At 36.9% G+C, this 22,123-nt stretch overlaps 1 protein-coding gene across 6 annotated transcripts in view; it reads right to left on the reverse strand.

Moving 5' to 3' along the window:
- Window positions 1-22,123, reverse strand: part of CEP112 (centrosomal protein 112) — a 496,208-nt gene that overhangs the window by 9,606 nt on the left and 464,479 nt on the right. For all 6 annotated transcript variants that reach the window (XM_027873031.1, XM_027873032.1, XM_027873026.1 and 3 more), the window contains one exon: window positions 4,058-4,159. In XM_027873031.1, coding sequence (XP_027728832.1) covers window positions 4,058-4,159 — 102 coding nt within the window. The remainder of the gene's footprint in view (window positions 1-4,057; window positions 4,160-22,123) is intronic.

Here is a 22,123-nt window from a genome sequence, read left to right on the forward strand (position 1 = left end):
GGGGGGGGGGGGGGGGGGGGGGGGGGCGGAGCCAAGATGGCAGAGTGAAAGCAGTGACTTGCTTGAGCTCTCCCCCAAACCCCTCCAAATACCTGTAAAAAAATGGCTCTAAACAAATTCTAAAGCAGCAGAACCCACAAAAAGACAGAGTGAAACAAATTTCAAGCCCAAGACAACCTGGATGGTTGATCGGAAAAGTATATCGAGCCGGGCTGGGAGAAGCGACCCTGGAGCAGGCCTCAGAGGACTGAATCGCGGGCAGCTGTGGCGGTTTCCAGACTTCTCAACCCAGGAACGCCGAAGACAACTTAGAAGGTCAGTGGGAAAAGTCTGTGACTGAAGTAAGAGAAGGAGCTAGGTCTCAGCTGCAAGTCCCAACCACGGCCTCTGGGGCAGCGGCTGCCTCCTGAGCTTTCGGCCCACAGATTGAGGGGGAATTGAGTGGCTGATTAGAGGGGGATTGCAGGGATCTCTTTGCCAGTGCTGAAGCAGGAATCTCTTGCTCTGCCTGTGCTTGGATCTGGGTCACAGTTCTGAGGAGGGGTCCTGGGGTGAGGAGGAGCACTGGCGTGGTGGAGCTTGTTGTGGTGGTGGAGAGGAAACACCTCACCCCTTATCATACCACCTTGGAAGAACTGAAAATTTACAGGTCCCTAGAAGTATCTCTGAAAACAGTTGTACAAACCACCGAAGCTTGGGACAGTATATTCTCCACATTGGAAGCAGACTCCTACCTTAACAAAGAGTTTAAAACTCAAGTAATTGGCCGGGATCATGAGTAAGCAGTGCAAAAAGAGTCAGACTATATTATCTTACTTTGGTGACAAAGAAGATCAAAACATACAACCAGAAGAAGACAACAAAGTCAAAGCTCCTACATCCAAAGCCTCCAAGAAAAATATGAATCAGTTTCAGGCCTTGGAAGAGCTTAAAAGGGATTTTGAGAAGTAAGAGAAGTAGATGAAAAACTGGGAAGAGAAATGAGAGTGATGCCAGAAAATCATGAAAAACAAGTCAATAGCTTGCTAAAGGAGACACAAAAAAATACTGAAGAAAATAACACCTTGAAAAATAGCCTAACCCAAATGGCAAAAGAGGTCCAAAAAGCCAATGAGGAGAATGCCCTAAAAAGCAAAATTGGCCAAATGGAAAAGGAAGTCCAAAAGATTACTGAAGAAAATACTTCCTTAAAAATTAGAATACAGCAATTAGAAGCTAGTGACTTTATGAGAAATCAAGACACTGTAAAACAAACCCAAAAGAACGAAAAATTAGAGAACAATGTGAAATATCTCATTGGAAAAACAACTGACCTGGAAAATAGATCCAGGAGAGAGAATTTAAAAATTATTAGACTGTCTGAAAGCCATGATCAAAAAAAGAGCCTAGACATCTTTGAAGAAATTATCCAACTGCCCTGATATTTTAGAACCAGAGGGCAAAATAGAAATGGAAAGAATCCACCGATCTCCTCCTGAAAGAGATCTCCAAAGGAAAACTCTTAGGAATATTGTAGCCAAATTCCAGTTCTCAGGTCAAGGAGAAAATATTGCAAGCAGCCAGAAAGAAACAATTCAAATATTGTGGAAACAAAATCAGGATAACACAAGATTTAGCAGCTACCACATTAAGGGACCGCAGGGTATGGAATATAATATTCCGGAGGGCAAAGGAGATAGGATTACAACCAAGAGTCACCTACCCAGCAAAACTGAGTATAATCCTTCAGGGGAAAAAAATGGTCATCCAGTGAAATAGAGGACTTTTCAAGCATTGTTGATGAAAAGACCAGAGCTGAATAGAAAATTTGACTTTCCAATACAAGACTCAAGTGGAGCATGAAGAGGTAAACAGGAAAGAGAAATCATAAGAGACTCATTAAGGTTGAACTGTTTACATTCCTGCATGGAAAGATGATATTTGTAACTCGTAAGACCTTTGTCAGTATTGGGGTAGTTGGAGGGGAAAAAATTATATGTATGTATGTATGTATGTATGTATATATATATATATATATATATGTGTGTATGTGTGTGTGTGTAGATAGCTAGATAGATAGATAAAGGGCACAGGGTGAGTTGAAGATGGAGTCATATCTGGAGAATAAAATTTAAGGGGTGAGAGAGGATTATACTAGGAGAAGGAGAAAGGGAGAGGTAGAATGGGGTAAATTATCTCACAAAAAAAAACAGAAAAGAAAAGACTCTTACAGTGGAGGGGAAATGGGGTAAGGTGAGAGGGAATGAGTGAATCTTATTCTCATAGGATTTGACTTAAGGAGGGAATAACATACACACTCAATTAGGTATGGAAATCTGTCTTACCCTACAGGAAAATAAGGGGGAAAGGGGACAAGAGAGTAGGGGGATGATGGAGAGGAGGGCAGATTGGGAAAGGGGGTAATCAGAAGCAAATACTTCTGAGGAGGGACAGGGTCAAAAGAATAGAATAGAATAAATGGGGGAGGGCAGGATAGGATTAAGGGAAATAGAGTTAGTTTTTCACAGCATGTCTACTATGGAAGTGTTCTGCATAACTGCACATGTAAAGCCTATATTGAGTTGCTTGCCTTTTCAATGAGGGTGGGTGGGGAGGGAGGAAGGGAGAAAATTTGGAACCCAAAGTTTTAAAAACACATGTTTAAAAAAATGTTTTCACATGCAACTGAGAAATAAGAAATACAGGAAAGGGGGAACAGAAATCTATCCTGCCCTACAGGAAAATAGAAGGGGAAGAGGATAAGAGAAAGGGCGGAGAGATAGAAGGGAAGGCAGACTAAGGGAAAGGGTATTCAGAATGCATGCCATCTTGGGGTGGGGGGAGGGGTGAGATGGGGTGAAAATTTGGAACTCAAAATCTTGTGGAAGTAAATGTTGAAAACTAAAAATAAATTTAAAAAAAGGAAAAAAGAAAAAAAAAGAAAAAAAATATATTCTTTCTCTTCTGTTTTTTAAAACAATCTACAATGACCCTCTCTCTTTTCTTTTTTTCTTATTTTTCTGGCATTGCTATTGTTAGTTCCCCATCCTTTTAAGACATCCCTCCCACCTCTTCAACCTTCCCTCAACTCCTAATACCAACTAAAAGGAAAAATCATCCCTCATAACTAAGAAAAGATACTGCAGGGTAACAGACACAAATTGGTCGTTTTAAAAATGTATCTCTCAAACTTCCCTTGAGCAGGCCCCCTGCCTTTCTGCCAGGCCAGTAGCATGCTTCATCACTGGTCTTTTGTAGTAATGGTTTGTCATTTCATTGATCAGAGTTAAGTCTTTCAAAGTTCATTTTTCTTTACAGTGTTACTACCTAAAGCGACAGGGGTTGTGAAGCTGTGGCCTCGAGGCCACATGTGGCCTTTTAGGTTCTCAAGTGCAGCCCTTTGACTGAATCCAAACTTTACAGAACAAATCCCCTTAATAAAAGGATTTGTTCTGTAAAACTTAGACTCAGTCAAAAAGTCACATTTGAGGACCCAGAAGGCCATACATGGCCTCAAGGCCGCAGCTTCCCCACCCCAGCAACACTTCTGGTTCTCTCACTTTACTCTGCATCAATTCTTCCAAAGTTTTTCTGAACCCCTTTTTCACTTTTTTCTTATGGTGCACTAATTTCCATTACAGTCATATATTATATTTGTTCATCTGTTCTCCAGTTGATGGGTACCCCCTTTAGTTTCCAATTTTTTGTTCAAAGGTTTTTTTTTAATGGGAAGGAGAAAAATGAGCAAATGAATAGTGTACTCTTTCTTTCCTATAGTGTTTTCTAAAGAATAAAGGTAGAAACATCATCCAGAACTTTTCTATTTTTAAGGCAGACAGATGGAGAGAATGAATTCTTGAACAAGTAAGATGGGAGCTCTGAAAGAAGAAATGTTTGATCCAGGGTAGTATGTAATGCTCAAAGTGTTGAGGCTACATTTATTTCAGACATCAATTCAGTATCTTACCCTTTGCCACATTTAACTTGTTTGCAGGCTTCTTTTTGAAAAAGTTATGCTGTGAGAACTCTAGGAACATACTCAGGAAGATGTATACAAACAATAACTTTTAATAATTACCTGGGACTTTAGAGAGGAAATGGTGTCTTCAAGCTCTTGTCTTAGAGATGCTGGCATCAGACCTTTGAGTTTTGTTTCATATTCTTGCCGTATATAGGTTAGCTGAAGCAGAAAAAAAACATGTAAGTTTATTCTTTAAGTTTACATCATAAAAATGATTATTATAAAAATTGTCCTTAAAGTCTATTTCTGAAGAGGGTAAAATGTATTTTAACCTGTGGTCAGAAAGCAGGCAGCCAAGACGGAATGAAAGAAAACAGAGATATCAAAGATGAAAAACCCTTGTTACGGGGGGATATTGTCTGTGATAATATTTTTTTTGTATACCTATAAAAATCTTTGCAAACTTGATTTCACCTTCTGATTTATCAGAAAGGCTCTAGAACAGAGAATCCCAAACTTATCTGGCCTACCACCCCCTTTTCAAAAAAGAAATTACTCAGTGCCCCCCTGGAAATCTACTTTCTTTAACCCTTTAATGTTTTTTTAAAAATTTTCATCACTTCAAAAAATAGAAAATATTTTTTAAAATTATACATCTTAAATTTAATAATTTATTGTAAATTTGTGGGTTTTTTCCTGCATTGAAATTCTAACGATACAATACTACATCATGTAATTGTATAATATTGTATTATATGTAAACAAGTCATTACACACATATATTCCTGCCAATGCATGTTGGATTCCTGATGATGTGCAACATGCTCACCTGCCAACACTTGCCTGTTAAGACCTGTCAGTGGACTTGACCACTGATCGGTTACAACTTGCATTTTGTGTGTTTATTTGGAAAAGAATGTAATCACTACGACTTTAACTCTGTAACACAACAGATGAAATGTAGGAATGGCTTTTCAAAATTTTCATATCTTCTTTTCTTTCCTTATGCTTCCACCATCCACCTATTTTTATTCAATGTCCCACAATTGCATCCGGGGATACTACTGCCCCGTCACTGTTCCAGCTCCCCCCAGGGGGCAGTATTGCCCACTGAGAACCTATGTATTCTTTCTGTTACTGATGTGTACTGTGATAGTACTTGTTATCCATATCGTTACACTTAAACAGTTTATTAAAACTATCAGACAGCAGTGCCTTGCTGGGGTAGGTAATCCCTGGCATGTCCCTAATTTGGGGAAATAATCCCAAAATTCGGCCCACTCCTTGATCCTTCAAGGACATGACTAAAAGGACCATTGCAATGATAAAGAAGAGAGAATCCCCACATCCTAAGAATACTCATGACTATTCCTTTTCTTTTGGGAAAGGGGAACACATACATTTATCTAGTCCATTTACCAAGCAAATGGGAAGCTAAGGCTACTGCTGACCTCTGTAAACAGGTGTTGAAGAGAGCTCCCCCATCTGCTCTTTGCCTCCAGAATGCAAGTGTGTCATCAGCAGAATAATTGCTGAGTTCTTCAAGCTCTGACCTCAACTATGGATGGCTCTTTCTCACCCTACTGTAAATCCCTTCTAAGATAAAGGGTAGGAGTAACTAAAAGAGGCGGGGAGTAGATGGATGAGTTTTAAAGCACTTATGTCTGAGCATGAATATGAATGTGGACAGGTATCTGTGTGAGCACCTCACTCTTTTTGTGTCTGTACATCTCTCTATCTCCTAAACTGAGTTGTGATCAGATTGACGGGCTTAACATATGCTAATGCCCTGAATACTACAGGTTTCTGACATAAAACAATTTGTTAGATGTACTTGGAAACAGGTGTTTGTGAATACATGAAAATGTATCCAATTGTGTATATGAGGCAAGTCCCAGGAATTACCAAAGAAAATAAAATAAAAATCTATTAGTTGAATCTACCTGGCAATCCCAAAGGTTCTTAGCTGAACAAAATTGATTTGAACTAGTGAAGCAATTTGTATTTAGGAAATACCTTGCTACATATTAAAATCCTATGTCAACTTTGCTAGGATATCATTTTCCAATCTTGAACAAAGTGCCTTTTGATGCTATGTTATAATTTTATGTTTTATTCCTAAGGGAAAAGATGAAGTAATGAAAAATATTTTCCCCATTGATGCAAAGCCTTTGTAAATTAAATATATTTTGGCTCACATATGTATTGGCATTTCTCACAGTCTCTTGGACTGAATTCCAATAGCAACATCTGGCAGCTGACTAAAATGATACGAACACTGTTACTTAAGATTAAAATATATTTGTAAATAAGAGCTTATGGGCCACATTTAATTGAATGTACACAAGCCATAACTTGGATTTCTTCTTGTCACTCAGTTTAAATCAACACCACATCTAACATTTTGAACTATTCTATGTTTTTTTTTTTTAAATTTGTCTTCATTTGGGAAAGCTAGGTGGTGCAGTGAATAGAGCACTGGCCCTGAAGTCAGAAGGCCCTGAGTTCAAATCTGGCCTCAGGCACATAACACTCACTAGCTGTGTGACTCTGGGCAAGTCATTTAACCACAATTGCCTCACCAAAAAAATAATAATAAAATAAAATTTAAAAAAATATGTCTTCATGTATTCATTTTAGTAAAAGCCAACATGACTCCAGAAAATATATTCCCTCCTTTTTAAAACAAATATCCAAATAGATGTCTTAATGTCCACTAATGATTTACGTATTTGTTTCCCACCTAAATGCTTCCATTTTTTAAAAAGTTATAATGAATTTGTGAGCCTAACTGGGACAAAAAGACATATAAGATTAATTTGTCACATAACCAAAGTTGGACTTAAAATATGATATGGATGGATTTTAAAATCTCCTTATCTGTGAAAAAAATGTTTATTGGCAAAAATGTACCATTCTGAAACTCAAGTCTGAGTTTCTGAAATGTACTCTAACATTATAAAAAAATACAATATTATGATAAGTAGAAAGAAAGTCTACTTGTCAGGATCATGGACATTAATCCATTTATTTTGACTTCTATGTTTGTGGTTAATAACCATATAAATGTGTCTGAGTCACTGAAACAGCAAAAGGAAGAGGATACTGCAGACTCAGTTAGCTAGAGCAATGGTTTCTGATCTTTTTCAGTCTGTGACATACCTGTGTCCTAACTGGGACAATTGGGGTGATGATTCAGCATGTTGTCCTATCCACTTGGTTAGTTTTACACCTCTCTCACTCTCTCTCTCTCTCTCTCTCTCTCTCTCTCTCCCAAAACATAGGTGCAAGCACAAACACAAAAATACATACAATACTCAGACATACATATAATATACACACATAAAAACATATCTGTCATTACTGCTCTCCAACCACATTATACACAGACACACTATCCTTTTATCTTCACCAAAGTCACTGCTACCTCTACCTTATTCCATCTCCTCAAAAACTGATAAAGGGAATGGGATGGCAGGCGACAAAATAAGGATGTCTCTGAAATGCACCAAATAATTCAGTGGAAAACAGTGCATTATAAATATTACGTTGCTAACATTATTCAAGTAGTGCTGAGGCCAATTCTTTCAAATCTCCCAACACCTCCCTCTCCTGCCAAAACACTCAATGGAGAACCTGGCCTCTTACTTTATTGAGAAAATTGAGGACATTTGCTATGACTTCTCTTTTTCCCTCCTTTTCATCTCATAATCCCTTGACATCACCCCTCCTCCCCTTTCCCCCAGTCTCTGATATGAAGTGGTCCTTGTCTTTGCTAAGGCCATTCTCTTGATTACATGCTCTTCTGTCTTCTTCAGCAGATTGTCCCCTCAATAATCCCCACCCCACTCAATCTTTAACCTCTCTTTATCTACTTGTTCCTTCTATATTGCTTACAAGCATGTCCAAGTTTTCCCCATCCTTAAAAAAACTTCACTAGACTCTGCCATCCCCTCATCCTCTATCTCTTCCCTTTCTCATCCTTATCTCTCCTAGAAAAAGTTGTCTATACTTAGTGCCTCCAATTCCTCTCCTTTCTTTTACTCCTCAACCATTTAAAATTATATTTTATTTTCGGTTCCAAATTCTCTCCCTTCCTCTATCCCTCCCCTACCCATTGAAAAAGCAAGAAGTATAACATCCATTATACTTATGAAGTCAGGCAAAACATATTTTTACATTAACCATGTTAAAAAAAAACAAGAAAAAGAAAGAGAAAAATATGTTTCAATCTAAACCTTGAGTTCATCAGTTCTCTCTCGGAGGTAGGTAGCATTTTTCATCATCCTCAACCAACTGTAATCTGTTTTCCTACAATTTTCTCTCTCACTCTTTCCAAAGTAACCAATGATTTCTTAATTACCACATATATACATTTGTCTCAGTCCTCTTCCTTCTTGACCTCTCTGCTGCATTTGATGCTATTGACCACCCTCTCCTGTATAATCTCTCCTGGGTTTATTCTTTCCTGGTTCTTCTATAAAGCTCACTGCTCTTTCTTGGTTCCCTTTGTCTTCTCATCCATATCATACTCCCTCACTGTGAGTGTGCCTCCAAGGCTCTATAATGGTCTCTCTCTCTCTCTCTCTCTCTCTCACCATAGGTTTAATTGTTATCTCTGTGGATATAGCACACAGATCAATATATCCAACCCCAGCTTCTCTCCTGAGCTACAGTCCCACATAACCAACTGCCTATAGTACATTTTAAACCAGTTGTTCTAGAAATATCCTGAACTCAACAAGTCCAAAACAAAACTCCTTATCTTTCCCCCTAAACGTGTTATTCTTCCAGACTTCCTTATTTCTATTGAAGGCACCAATCATTTTCCCAGTCTTACAAGTTTGTAACCCTCACATTATCCTCAACTCATCATTCTCCTTCCCGCTACATGTCCAATCAGTTGTCAAATCTTGATGTTTCTACCTTCACATCTCTTGGATCAGACATGTCGTTCCCCCCTTTTCTTTTTTTTTTTTTGGTGAGGTAATTGGGGTTAAGTGACTTGCCCAGAGTCACACAGTTAGTGAGTGTTACGTGTCTGAGGCCAGATTTGAACTCAGGTCCTCCTAACTTGAGGCCTGGTGCTCTATCCACTGCACCACCTAGCTGCCCCCATGTTCTCTCTTTTTAAACAGCCACCACTTTAGTTCAGGCCCTTATCAACTGTCGCCTATAATACTATAATAGCCTCTTAAATGGCCTCTTTCCATCTCCCACACAGCTGTCAACCTTACTTTCCTTAATCATAAATCTGTCTCTGTCATTCCTTCGTTCAGTGTCCAGTGACTTCCCAGTGTCTTTAGGATAAAACATAAATTTAAGTTTAGTCCTTCACAATTCATATAGATTGGTCCCAATCTATGTTTCCAGACTCTTTATATAGCACACCTATTCCTGTGCTCTATGGTCTAGCCAAATGGGCCTTTCCTCTATTTCTGACAACATTCCATCTCTTGTCTCCATGCATTTATACTGGCTATTGCCCTATGCCTGGATACCTGTCTACTCATCTCCACCTCCTATAATCTTTCTTTCTTTAACATACAGCTCAAGCAACACCTTCTGGCACAAAATGTTTCTTGGTACTAACAGCCAGTGCCCTTTCTCCCTAACTACCTTGTATTTGACTACCTATAATTATTTGTATTTATTCTCTCTATTTTATGTATGTATGTATGTATATGTATGTGTGTGTGTGTGTGTGTGTGTGTGTGTGTGTGTGTGTGTTTGTAGCTAGGTGGTGCAGTGGATAGAGTGCCAGGCTGAGAGTCAGGAAGACTCATTTTCTTGAGTTCAAATCTGGCCTCAGACACTAGCTTTATAATTCTGAGCAAGTCACTTTGCTTCAGTTTCCTCATCTATAAAATAAGATGGAGAAAGAAATGGCAAACCACTCTAGTATATTTGCCAGGAAAACCCTAAATGAGGTCATAAAGAGTCAGACTTGACTGAAACGACTAAACAATAATAAAAGTGTGTGCATGCGTGCAAGTGTGTGCGTGTGTGTGTGTGTGTGTGTGTATGTGTGTGTCCACATATGTACTTGTCTTGTCTATTAGAATATGAGCTCCTAGAGAATAGGGATTGCTTCATTCTTTGTATTGGCCAGTAGTGTGCCTGGCACATAGTAGGTGCTTGATAAATGCTTGTTGATTTAGTTTTGTCTTGGTCTGTAGCCACATATTTCATGCCTTACTCTAGATAGCTGCCTTGCAAATGCATATTGATGGCAACTGATGCCATTTTGTCTCAGTTTAAAAAGTTACTAAGGTAACTATGAATAACAAGCATATATGAATAGACTTTAGTGCTCTGGATACTGAAAGATGAAATTTACAGCAAAAGTAATTTGACTGATATTTAATGATATATATAATTGCTATTATGCTACATAATTATGTGTACGTGATAGGCAATTTACATAATAACTGAAAGAAATATTACTTTTACATAATCAGGCATTTCCAAGGATAATTTTTAGGAGGGGAAGGGGAAACTAAGTGGTGCAAAAAGCTGCTCTGAAGCCATTCTGAAGTGTGACTCCAGCTGGGGTCTACTGAAGCAGCAGACATAAATGAATATGAAGACACCAACTTTCAGAAGGGCATAGACTCCTGATTCTCTGGCAGGAGGCTCCCACAACTCCTTGGATTTGAGGGACCTCTAGATTGACAGGTGCTCTTGCCCCAGTGTTGAAAGTCTGGATAGAATAGACATTGGAATAGTGGGGCTAGGTTATATTAAGATGGCAGGGGTGGGGGGAGGCAGTTTATTTCCATCTGTTGTGGGAGTTGGCACCTTCATTAAGAAGTGGAGATTGGATGGAATAGTTATGCCTCCGAACTCCTCTTTCCTCATTTCCACCCACACCCCAACTGTATATGTGGGAGGAGTAAGATGAGTTATATGATTTAAAAGAAGGATCCCTGCCAAAAACATTTCCTTTGTGTTCCCTAAAAGTCAATTAATTAGACTAAAAAAGTCAATTAAAAGACTCTTAGAAGGGTTAGAGAAGAAAACACCAGCTTTCTATACTTTAATATAGGTTGGTTTAATCAGATTGTGAGATTAACATTAAAGAATGAGACGGACAAAATAAAGGAAGCGGCAAAGAAAAGATGATGCTGGATGTAATTTTGGACCATGGTGTAATCTGAGACCGCAGTGGGGAGTTTTGGGCAGCCAAAGGCAGCATGAGGACATCTGGCTTTTGGGGGTCAGGATTAAAGGATCACAAGTAGGTTGGAGAGAACCACAGGCAAATTCTAGGGAGGAGGAGGCAGTCACCAAATGCAAAGAAACTGGAGAAGTAAAAGAGGAGATGTTTCTTTGGAGTAGGTCCATAGCTACTTGCGTGTAGCAAATAGATTCTTTAGGTGTATATTTCAGAGTTTGAAATATTTAGAATATGATGGCATAGTATATAGAGGGCTGAACTTGGAGTCAGGAAGACTTGGGTTCAAATTCTGCCTTAGTTACTAGGTGTGTGGCACTAAGCAAGTCATTTAACCTCTCTTGGCCTCAATTTCCTCATCTGTAAAATGGGGATGATAACAGCACTTACCTCACAGGGTTATCATGAGGATCCAATGAGATAACATTTGTAAAGTGCTTTGCAAATCTTAAAGTACTATATACATGCTAACTATTATTATGACACATTTTGAACACAAAACACCAGACTACATTTTGATATGATGTTGAAAGAGAATGTAAAAAAAGTACTGGAGAAAAGGACACAAAAATGGTTTTGTGTGTGTGTATGTGTGTGTGTGTGTGCGCGCGCGCTCACGTGCATGTGCACCAGAGGAAAAGATTCACTCTATTCTTCTAAGGAATTTTATTTTGTCTGGTATTAAAGATGTTGCCACAGCAACTGCAAAGAAATATTCATTTTAAGCAAGGCTCAGTGCAGCATATCTTGTGTGCTTTGATACTAAAATATGAAATGAAAAAATAAGTTAGAATAGTCACAAAATTTCTAAATAACCCTTTTAATATTCATCTTTCTCTTTCCCTTTAATAAATGTTAAAACCACAGTTTTCCTTTTCAAAGTGATTTGATCCCCAGCTCACTACACTGGTTAGCAGTAGACTCCAATTCATTATTGCTCATAAGACCCACTTTATTTCATAAAGGAGTTAAGCCTGTTATTTAGATAATGTGTTTGGGCTCAAGGGAAAGGGTGGTGGTTGATTTATGAAACAGCTGCAGAGCTCTGAGGCTTGAAGGATATCATGCACCTGGTTTAGGGAAAAGTGTAATGATAGCAGCAAGAAAAGAAATTCTTATTTCCCTCTAGAGATGCTGGTGGCATCAAAATAAAGGCAATGAGGTGAGCCTAAAGTTTTACTTAAAGCTGGCATGCTTTAAATCTAGCCATGGGCATTTCCAAATCTTCACTGTCACAAAAAGGTAAATCATACATAGGTCAGACAAGACTTCTAGCTGTCTTCTTTGTCCAGGTGGAAAAGAGCAGTGAACAAGAAAACCCAGGATCATGCTAGCTGCCAAATTTTCAAATATTTAGCTTAAAAATTCTGTCCCTGACTTGGTGCCTTAAGTGGTTATTAAGAAGATGGAAATTTTTATATTAAATTGAAATATAAAACATTAAAGCATAAGTTAATATTTTGTATCTGAACAGTATATTTCTCCTTCCTGACTTGGATGTGATTTCGACTTCAGAAAGAAACTACAAAAACAATAGGACATATATCCCCTAAGAAAATTTGGCTTATAAAAAGGGATCATGTAAAAATCCAAACAATACTGGCTATGCATAATATAAACATGCATTCATGTATATTGGACATGTATTACTAGTAAATTATAACCTCAGGCACATGAATATCAGATGCTAATATGGAAAAGTTAACAAGGGTCTAAAGAAGGGCAGGAGTAAACCAACTCAGAAACCTTTCTTGAAAGATAAAAATCAAGTCTTTAATCACTACACAGGTTTGAAAATGTATGAGAAAGCTTCAAATAAGGCAAGATGGGAGGTGATCACAGTGGGTGTGTGAGGCTGCTGAGAAGATGAAAAAGCGATCCACCCTAGAGCTTCATACTTAAGGAACAGACATTGCTCTGTTCTCACCTCTAGGTCTCTTTTTTCTTCACTGTTAGTGTTTTTTTTTAATTTAAATATATATCCACAGTATCTGCAAGACCTCATCATTTCTTCCTCTTTCTTCCCAAAATTATAGCCATTTTCTTCTTCCCTCAGAATATCCTTCCAGTACTAATTCCTAATTATCTTTTTTTTTTAATATAGGTTGCCCATTTCCCTGAAGCAACATCTTCTAACCCAGATGATCCTGACATGAACTGCAGACAGTTTTCTCTATTTTAGACAATGTGGATACAAATATTATGGAATTAAGAAAACGATTCTGTGTGATAAGAACATGGCAATTCTAAGAGCATGGAGACTGCTGCTGCTGGTCACATATTAATTAGTTCTCCCTTACAATGCCTTGCATTCAATAGTTAAGAAATGTGTATTGAATTGAATCAACCAATTAACAAATATTTTTTAAATGCTCAAGATATACTCCTACTATTCAAAGTGCCATGGGAGACAAAGAAGTAGAACAAATAATGTCTTCCCTCAAAGTGATTATAATTTAATTGAAGAGACAAACCTAACACATATGAAATACCAGCAGATGGAACAATGAGTAATTTGTACTTAAAGAGAGACGGTTAGTGATCTAGCAATTCAAAAGAGAGAGAGAGAGAGAGAGAGAGAGCCAGAGAGAGAGAGAGAGAGAGCCAGAGAGAGACAGAGAGAGAGAGAGATAGTTAATAGCTGAAATAGTAAGGGAAGACTTCATGCAGAAAGTGGAATTTGATCTGGGCCTTGAAGGATAGGTAGGATTTACATAGAGGGCAAATAGAAGGGCATTCTAGTTGAGAAGAATATGTAGACATAAAAGAAGAAATAAGCATGAAAATGAAGAGCTTTGTTGATGAAATCTGCTTGATTATTATTTTGGGGAAAATAATAACTAAGGGACAATGAAGGGCCTTGAAAACTCAGAAAGTCAGATTAATTATAGGGAAAAATTAAGGAAATATATGGAAAATTCATCTGGCAGTGGCATGCAGCATGAGGGGCTGGTGGTGAGCAATCCCAGAAGTTGGAGGGGCCAGCGAGGAGGCTGTTATAATCTATATATGAGGTTTTGAGGGCCTACCTGGATAAGGGTGGTGGCAATGAGAATGTAGAGAGGAAGGAAGAGATAAGGGGATATGTAGAAGGAAAACTCCATGACATTCTATTACTGATGAGAACTGGGAGAAAAAGGAGAGAAATGAGTCAAAGAAGATTCTAAGATTTCAAGTGAAGATGAAGAAATTGGTGTCACTGAGTTGGGAGGGGAACTATTCTAAGTGGATGGGGAAAGTTTGGTTTCAAATATATTGAATTTGAGGTTATAGTGGGATATCCAAATAGAACTGTAAATATGGAATTGTAGCTGGGATTAAGAAGATAAGACAAGAGTTATCAATTTGGGAGTCATTCACAAAGAGATGATATTTGAATCCATGACTATGGATGAGTTTTCTGAAGGGCAAAGAGTAGGAAGAGAAAAACAGAAGGCCAAAAATTAAGAATTGGAGAATGTCAACATTTAGTGGTCAGAAGAGAGAACCAGAAAAAGACATTGGAAAATAATAAGTACAGAGAAGGATGAGAAGCAGAATAGCATAAGATCATGGAAACCAAGAGAGGGGATTTCTACCAAAAGAAGAGGGTAGATTCAAAAATATCAAATGCTTCAAAGAGGTCAAGGAGATAGGGGAAGGAGAAATGGCAACCTTTTATTCAATTGCCTCTAAATAGTGTTACTATGTGACCAATCTAATGTAGGTCCTATAAGGCCTTAAGAGTTTTGTGGTTAATATCAGTGATACAAATACTGATGTGTATATGAAAAATGTCTTTAAGGAAAGGGCTGATTTCCAAAATACATTGATTTGAATTTACAAGAATAAAAACCATCACCCAATTGATAAATGATCAAAGACTATGAACAGGTCATTTTAAAGGGAAGAAACTCAAGTTATCAGCAGTCAAATTTAAAAAAATACGCCAAAACTGAGGGAATGCCCATCTACTGGGGATGGCTGAACAATTTGTGGTACATGGTTATAATGGAATACTATTATGCTATAAGAAATGATAAGGCAGGATGATTTCAGAAAAACCTGGAAAGACTTACATGAATTGAGGCAAAGTGAAGTGAATAGATCTAGGACAACATTAAATGGTGGTATGGAAGCTGCCAAGTGAAGAATCAGAGAAAACATCTCCTACATTTCAACTAAAAGTCATGTAGAAAGGTTCTATGGTCCTTAGGGTACAGTGGCAAGTGAATAAATAGAGCCAAGTAAAAAAAAAATGATAAATGTTGGAGAGGTTACAGGAAAATAGGGACAGTAATGTACTTGGTGAAACTGTGAACTGGTCTACCACTCTGGGAAGCAATATAGAACTGTGCCCAAAAGGGTAAGTCCAAAAGTAACTTAACTGTGCTTATCCTCTTACTCAGGAAACCACTACTAAGCTTATATCCCAAAGACATCAAAGAAATAGGAAGAGGTCCTACAAGTATGAAAATATTAATAGCAGCTCTTTTTTTGTGGTGGCAAAAAATTGGAAACTAAAAGGATACCTACAAATTGAGTAAGACTGAATAAATTGCGGTTGATGGAACACTATTACGCTGTAAGAAATGAGTAAATAGGTGATTTCAAAGAGAAAAGGAAGGATTTACAGAAACAATGCAGAATGAAGTAAGCAGAATCAGAACACTAAAGTGTTCTATAACACTTTAGTTCTATACTATAACATTAATACAGTAAAAATGAATACTTTTGAAGACTTTTATAAACTGATGAAGAATGAAATGATCAGAACTAAAAGAACAATTTATACAATAAAAATATTATGAAGACAAACAACTTGGAAAGTTGCAAGAGCTATGGCTAATACAATGACTATTGTATGCTTGTTAATTGAAAAAAATATAACTTAAAAAACAAGAGAAAATATTATTCAAATATTAAAATATTTGAAGAGCTATAGTGAGCAGCAGTTTGATGTAATAGATATTGTGCTAGCCTCAGATCTGGTCAGGAAATGCCACCTTACACAGATCTTGGCTATGTGGCTCTCAGCAAGTCACTTAAATTCTCAGTGCGCCAGGTAACTCTCGAGGACTATAAATTGCAAAACTAAATTTGCACTGGCAAAAGGAGCTTCCTATACTACAAAACTACAGGACTAGATTTATTTTTCGGAGCTCCAATCAATGAACAATCAATAAGCATTTATACACCTAGTATGTGTTAGGTACAGTGCTAGACACTGGGAATTAATGAGTTAAGCTATTTGTTTTTGTCTGAAATTGTGATCTCATCAGCCTAAAGAACTCCAGAAATTCCCTCAACCAATGCAATCCATAGCTGCTCTGCAATTTGCATTTTAATGACCTGAGAGCATTGAAAGTTAAAGCTATTTGGCTAGGGTCACATGGCCAGTAAGTGTCACAGAGGTAGGGCTTCCACAGAGGAGTTCCTGACTCAGAGGCCTATTCTCTATCCATTACCCCATGCTGCTTCTCAGTTAAGTGGCTGGCTTCATCAAATGAGAATTTCCCATCTACGTGCAAGAAACTAGAATTCACTTAGATTTATTTTCAAAATATTTGATTTGGTTAGGAATTTCTAATAACGTTGAGACAATTTTTTTTTCAAATCAGACAAACTAAGAGCTCTAGCTTAATAAACTACAGAATTACAAAGGTTCTCCTTTAAAGAAACAATTATCTTGGCTCAAAAAAACCCCTCATTTTATCAGAGATTTTACACAAAATAGAAAATAGTACAAAGAAGGTTACTGTCTCATTGATACACAGAGGATTTATTAAGCAGCTTTAATTAACAATGACAGGAATTTTGTACATAAATCTCCCTACCTTCAACCAATAGGAGGACAGAGCCCAGGCCCTTATCCAAAGTAGGAAAAAGCCCCAAACACCCTGGCAAACAACCACTGACAATTCATGACCTTTTGTATGTATGCAGTGCAAATAAAGAAGGATCCTTCAATTAAAAAATTACAGATTTTCAAGTTTATGAAGAGGAAAAACTGAGGTTATAACGAAGGTAATGCGCAAGATGCATATTCTAAAAGTGACTGAGATAAGCTCATTTCTAGAATGCATTTAAATTAGTGTATAGATTTTTTTTTTCCAAAATAAACTCTTGTGACAGGGATTCATCACAGGCATAATGACAAAAATTACTGTTCATTTAAGAAGCATTACACAAATTTGCAGTGAGATAGAATAGAAACTACTAAAAGAGTTGAACCTGTTATCTTAAGGTATAAAGAGATATAGCAATATATACTTTAAAAGTCAAATGAGTTGGCAAAGACTTTGTTTTAGCCTTCTCGGATCTCATACACATGTATATAGCAACAAATATATCTCTATACACACATATATGATGTGATGCTATACACATCACACATAAATGCTATACACACACATAAATAGAAACATTCTAGTATGCTTTTGCATAAATACTTATTAAGCTCCTACTATGTACCAGGAACTATGCTAAACACTGGGGATATAAATACAGAAAAGAAAGAATTCCTTCCCTCAGGGAGGTTATAATTTAAGGGGGGAAGGAAGATAACAGAAAAGAAAACTAAAAAGGTGTGTGTGTGTGTGTGTGTGTGTGTGTGTGTGTGTGTGTGTTTAGGGGGAAATGAAGGTAGGTATCCAGTAAGAGGTGCAATGTAGAGAAAGTGTCTGGATTTCTGAATTATGCTGGACATTTTTGGAGTGATTGATTTTGACCTGACATTTTCAATTGGTCTGTTGGGAATACTCAAACTTAAGTATTCTAACTTTAGCCACACTTATAGTAGTTTGAAGAGAGAGATCTTATAGGTAGAAATTTCTGCTTGTAGAGTTCCCTGGTCCTGTAACAATTACTTTCTGAATACCTCTATGTTTTGCTTGGATGGTAAAAGGTTATCTTGGTATCCACTTCTGGGTCAGATAATCTTTGATCTGAAATAACCCTGACTTGCTGTGACCTGCTATGATGTGGTTTAGTGAGTAGAGTGTGGACTGTCATAGAATTACTCTTGACTTGTGACTCATTTTGAATTTTTAATGATAAATGTAGTTCAAACACCTAAGCATATAAACAACTTGATTGTTTAGGTCTAATAACCAAATTCTTGTTAAGAGTATGTCTAATTATTTTGACCAAAATACTTTTTATGCTGGTTAGAACGAATAGATGAGTGATTTACTAAACGTCTGATATTTTCTTTGAAATGTAATATCAATATATTTGTATATTGGCATAAACTCTCTTGGTCACAGATTATATAATCTAAAGCCTGATTAGTGGAGTTCCATTTAAAAGTAGGCCACATTAAGTTCAGCTTGACAAATATTCTTCTATGGAATGGTCTGGTATTGCCATGGAGACTACATCCAAGCAAGCCAAACCTAAATTCAATCAAAGCAGAAGCCCATATTAGTAATGCCCTCAGATATAAGAAGAAATTGCAAGGTTTTTTTCCCCCAGAATGATAGATATTAAGATTGTTTTTGGTATTGTGAATGAGTTGTTAGGCTGTAATATCTTCCCTCTTATACATTTCAGGGAACTTGATCCAGGAAAGTGATTTCCACTGTGTGGTATAGGAATCAGAGGAAGATCTTTTCTCCTCTCTATTAAGTAATTGAATATTTAAATAAATTAAATGAAGTAAGTAACAGTACATATGTTAATCAAAATAAGTAAAACCAATTTGTTCAACTCACTTAATGGTTATCTTTCCATGGAGGGAACTTTCCCATAATGCCTTGGGGACTTGAATTCAAGAATGTAAATAAAAGAATCTTTTGTTGTGGTTAGTCTTTTTCAGTATCTTTCGACTTCTCATGACCCCACTGGGGGTTTTCTTGGCAAATAGATTGGAGTGGTTTGCCATTTTCTTCTCCAGTTTATTTTACAGATGAGGAAACTGAGGCAAACAGGGTTAAGTGACCTGCCCAGAGTCACAGAGCTATTAAGTGTCTCACGTTGGATTTGAACTAGATCTTTCTGATTCTAGGCCCTGTACTCTATCCACTGTGCCACTTAAAAGAATCCTAAGCAATCTCAGAGACAATATGGGATTTTTCTTTCAGATCTCTGGGTTATAAAGTATGGACATAAATTTTTTGCATAATTTCAAATAGCTTTCCAGAATAATTTTTAATTCATATCATCATACCACTAGCATATTAGTTTTTTGTTCACAATTCCTTGAACATTTATTATGTTTATCTTTTGTTATCAGAGTTATTTGATGTATTAGGGGAAAAAACTGCATCAAAAATTATGATAAAGGCCTTATAGACAAACTATATAGGGAATTAACACAAATATATGAGAAAGAACCAGTTTCCAATGTAAAAGTGCTCAAGGAAATGTACAAAGTGTTCTCCAAGGAAGAACTGAAAGCTACAAACAACCATAAGAAAGGATGTTCCAAATAACTAACAAGTCAAATACAAATCAAAACAACTCTGAGTTTTTACTTCATAACCAGCAAAGTACATTGTTTATTAATGAAAAAGCTTTTTAATTTCATGGAATCAAAATTCCCTATTTTATCTTTGTGATCTCTTTTGTTCTATGTTTGGTAAGAATTCTCTTCTGACTGATAGCTGTGATAGGTACTTGATCTGGTTCTCAATTTTAATTTTTTTTTGTTTAATTGATAAATTGGTTACATAATTACTTTGAGTTTACTGCGGTATATGGCATAAAGATTTCAGTATGAAATTAATTTATGCTAAATCATTTTCAATTGTCCTAGCAGTTCTTATCAAAAAGTGATTACTTCCCTAAGTAAGTTATATTCTGAGATTTATTGAAGATGGGGTATTGAGTTGTTTTTTAAAATCAGCTAGTGTGTTTCACTGATCTAATTTTCTTTCTTACAGCAAGTACAAAACAGTTCTAAAAACTGTTGCTTTATAATTTGATGTCTGGAAGTGCTATTCTCTCTTCATTCTTACATGATTCCTCCATGATTTCCCTCAATAGTCTGGAACTTTTGTTTTTGAAATGAATTTTATTATTTTGCCTAGCTTTACAAAGTACTGCCTTCTTATTGTGATTAGTATGCTACTGAATTTGTAATTAATTTGAGAGGATTATAAGGCTTTGGCCATTGGATGCTAAATAGGAATAGATGCTACATAGGAAATAAAAGAATTAGATATACCCCTAGGCTGAGGTTTAGTAAGAGTAGTCAGTCAGTTAATTAGAATTTATTAAGCACCTATTATGTGCCAGGCACTGTCCTAAGTGATAGGGATATAAAGAAAGGCAAAAAACAATCCCTGCTCTGGATCTCCTAATGTGATGGGGAAGACAACACGCAAACAATTACCACTCCATCAATAGAGGGCTCCAAGTTTTAGAATTCCGATTTCTAAGTTGGCGCTTTAGGCCTTGAGAAGGAATAAATCTTGGCGTGTGCGCACCTGCGCCACACATGAGAAAATAGTTTCTTTCTCATGTTCCCTCCTTTACTCCAACACCCAAGGACCAGTGAAACTGGACCAGTAGCAGACAGTACATCACCCTGGGATCAGAGAGACTTGGACCAGTGGGATTTGACACAACCAGCCAGGAGAAAAGTGATATACCAAGGACAAATAGATTCAGAAAGGCAATTACACAAGGAGAGAGGCAGCTTCAAGGAATGCGATCCCTTGTACCAGAGAAAATGTCAATTATGGACTCAAGGAATGCCTTCCAGATTATAAAGTACCAGTAATAATTTAAAGAGTGTCTCCATTGTGTATTCATTTATTAAAAACTCTGCCCTTGTGTTTTTAAATTCTGTGCTGAGAGAACTAATTCTACCTAATTTCATTCATAGTTTCTTCTTTTAAAAATCTTATTTCTCTTTTGTACCATCTTGAATTTTCCTGTTGTTGTCTCATGTTCTGAGGAGTCTGTAGGATGCTTTTTCATTGGCCAATTTGGGTTCATTTTCTGGGAGGTGGTATGGAGTGAAGAATAGAGTGGTAGATTTGTAGTTAGAGGGCTTGAGTTTGAAGTGACCTTAGGCAAATCACCATTGTCCCTGGGCCTTTATTTACTCAGCTTCAAAATGAAAGTGTTGCTAGATCAGAGCTGTCAAACTGCTGTCTGCAACATTCCCAAGAGTGCCAACAGGAGTAAACTGTAATTGGGAAATATTTAATAAAGTAAATAACAATACAATAGAACATAGATAATATTAACAGGTGGTTTTCTAAGTTAATATGTGGCCTTTAGGGATCCATATATATGGGACAGTGGCTCATTCATTCATTTACCAGTTTGAACTTTGGGGAATGTCTTAGTTTATTCTTTTTTTAATTTAAAAATTTTTTTTTTATTTTTAGGCAATTGGGATTAAGTGACTTTCCCAGGGTCACACAGCTAATAAGTGTCAAGTGTCTGGTCTGAGGCCGGATTTGAACTCAGGTACTCCTGACTTCAGGGCCAGTGGTCTATCCACTGCACCACCTAGCTGCCCCTTAGTTCATTCTTGATAAAAACTATTCCCTAGATATTTTTGAACACTTAAGATAAAGATTATATGAAATCCAGGGAAGATTTTATTTCATTTTAAGGTAAATCTTTAATATTAAAAATGTATTGAAATGTGGATATACATTATGATGCTGTCTGAAAAAGAACTGATGACAGAGAAAAAAGAAGAGGAAAAGAATATAAACAATACCTGTAAACTTGAGGGACTGTATGGTGCCAATCCACATAGTTTCCTCCTTTGGGACAGTGGAAAGAGAGCTAGATTTGGAGTTAGGGGATGTTGATTGGTTCAAATCCTGCCTCTCCTACTTACTGACCATGTGACCTTGGGTAAATCTCTTAATCTTTCTGGAACTCATTTTCTATATTTGTAAAATAAGGGGGTTGAACTTGAAGACCTCCAGGAGTCTTCCTAGTTCAAAAACTATCTTTTAAAAATTATAAAAAAACTTATAAAAAGTACAGCTCAATTTTAGAGTAAAGTTTATTTATCTATCACATGTTAAAAATATATTGTCTGCCGACAATGGTGT

This window comes from Vombatus ursinus, unplaced genomic scaffold (genome assembly GCF_900497805.2).
Source record: "Vombatus ursinus unplaced genomic scaffold, bare-nosed wombat genome assembly UNPS02014801.1, whole genome shotgun sequence".
Taxonomy (NCBI): domain Eukaryota; kingdom Metazoa; phylum Chordata; class Mammalia; order Diprotodontia; family Vombatidae; genus Vombatus; species Vombatus ursinus.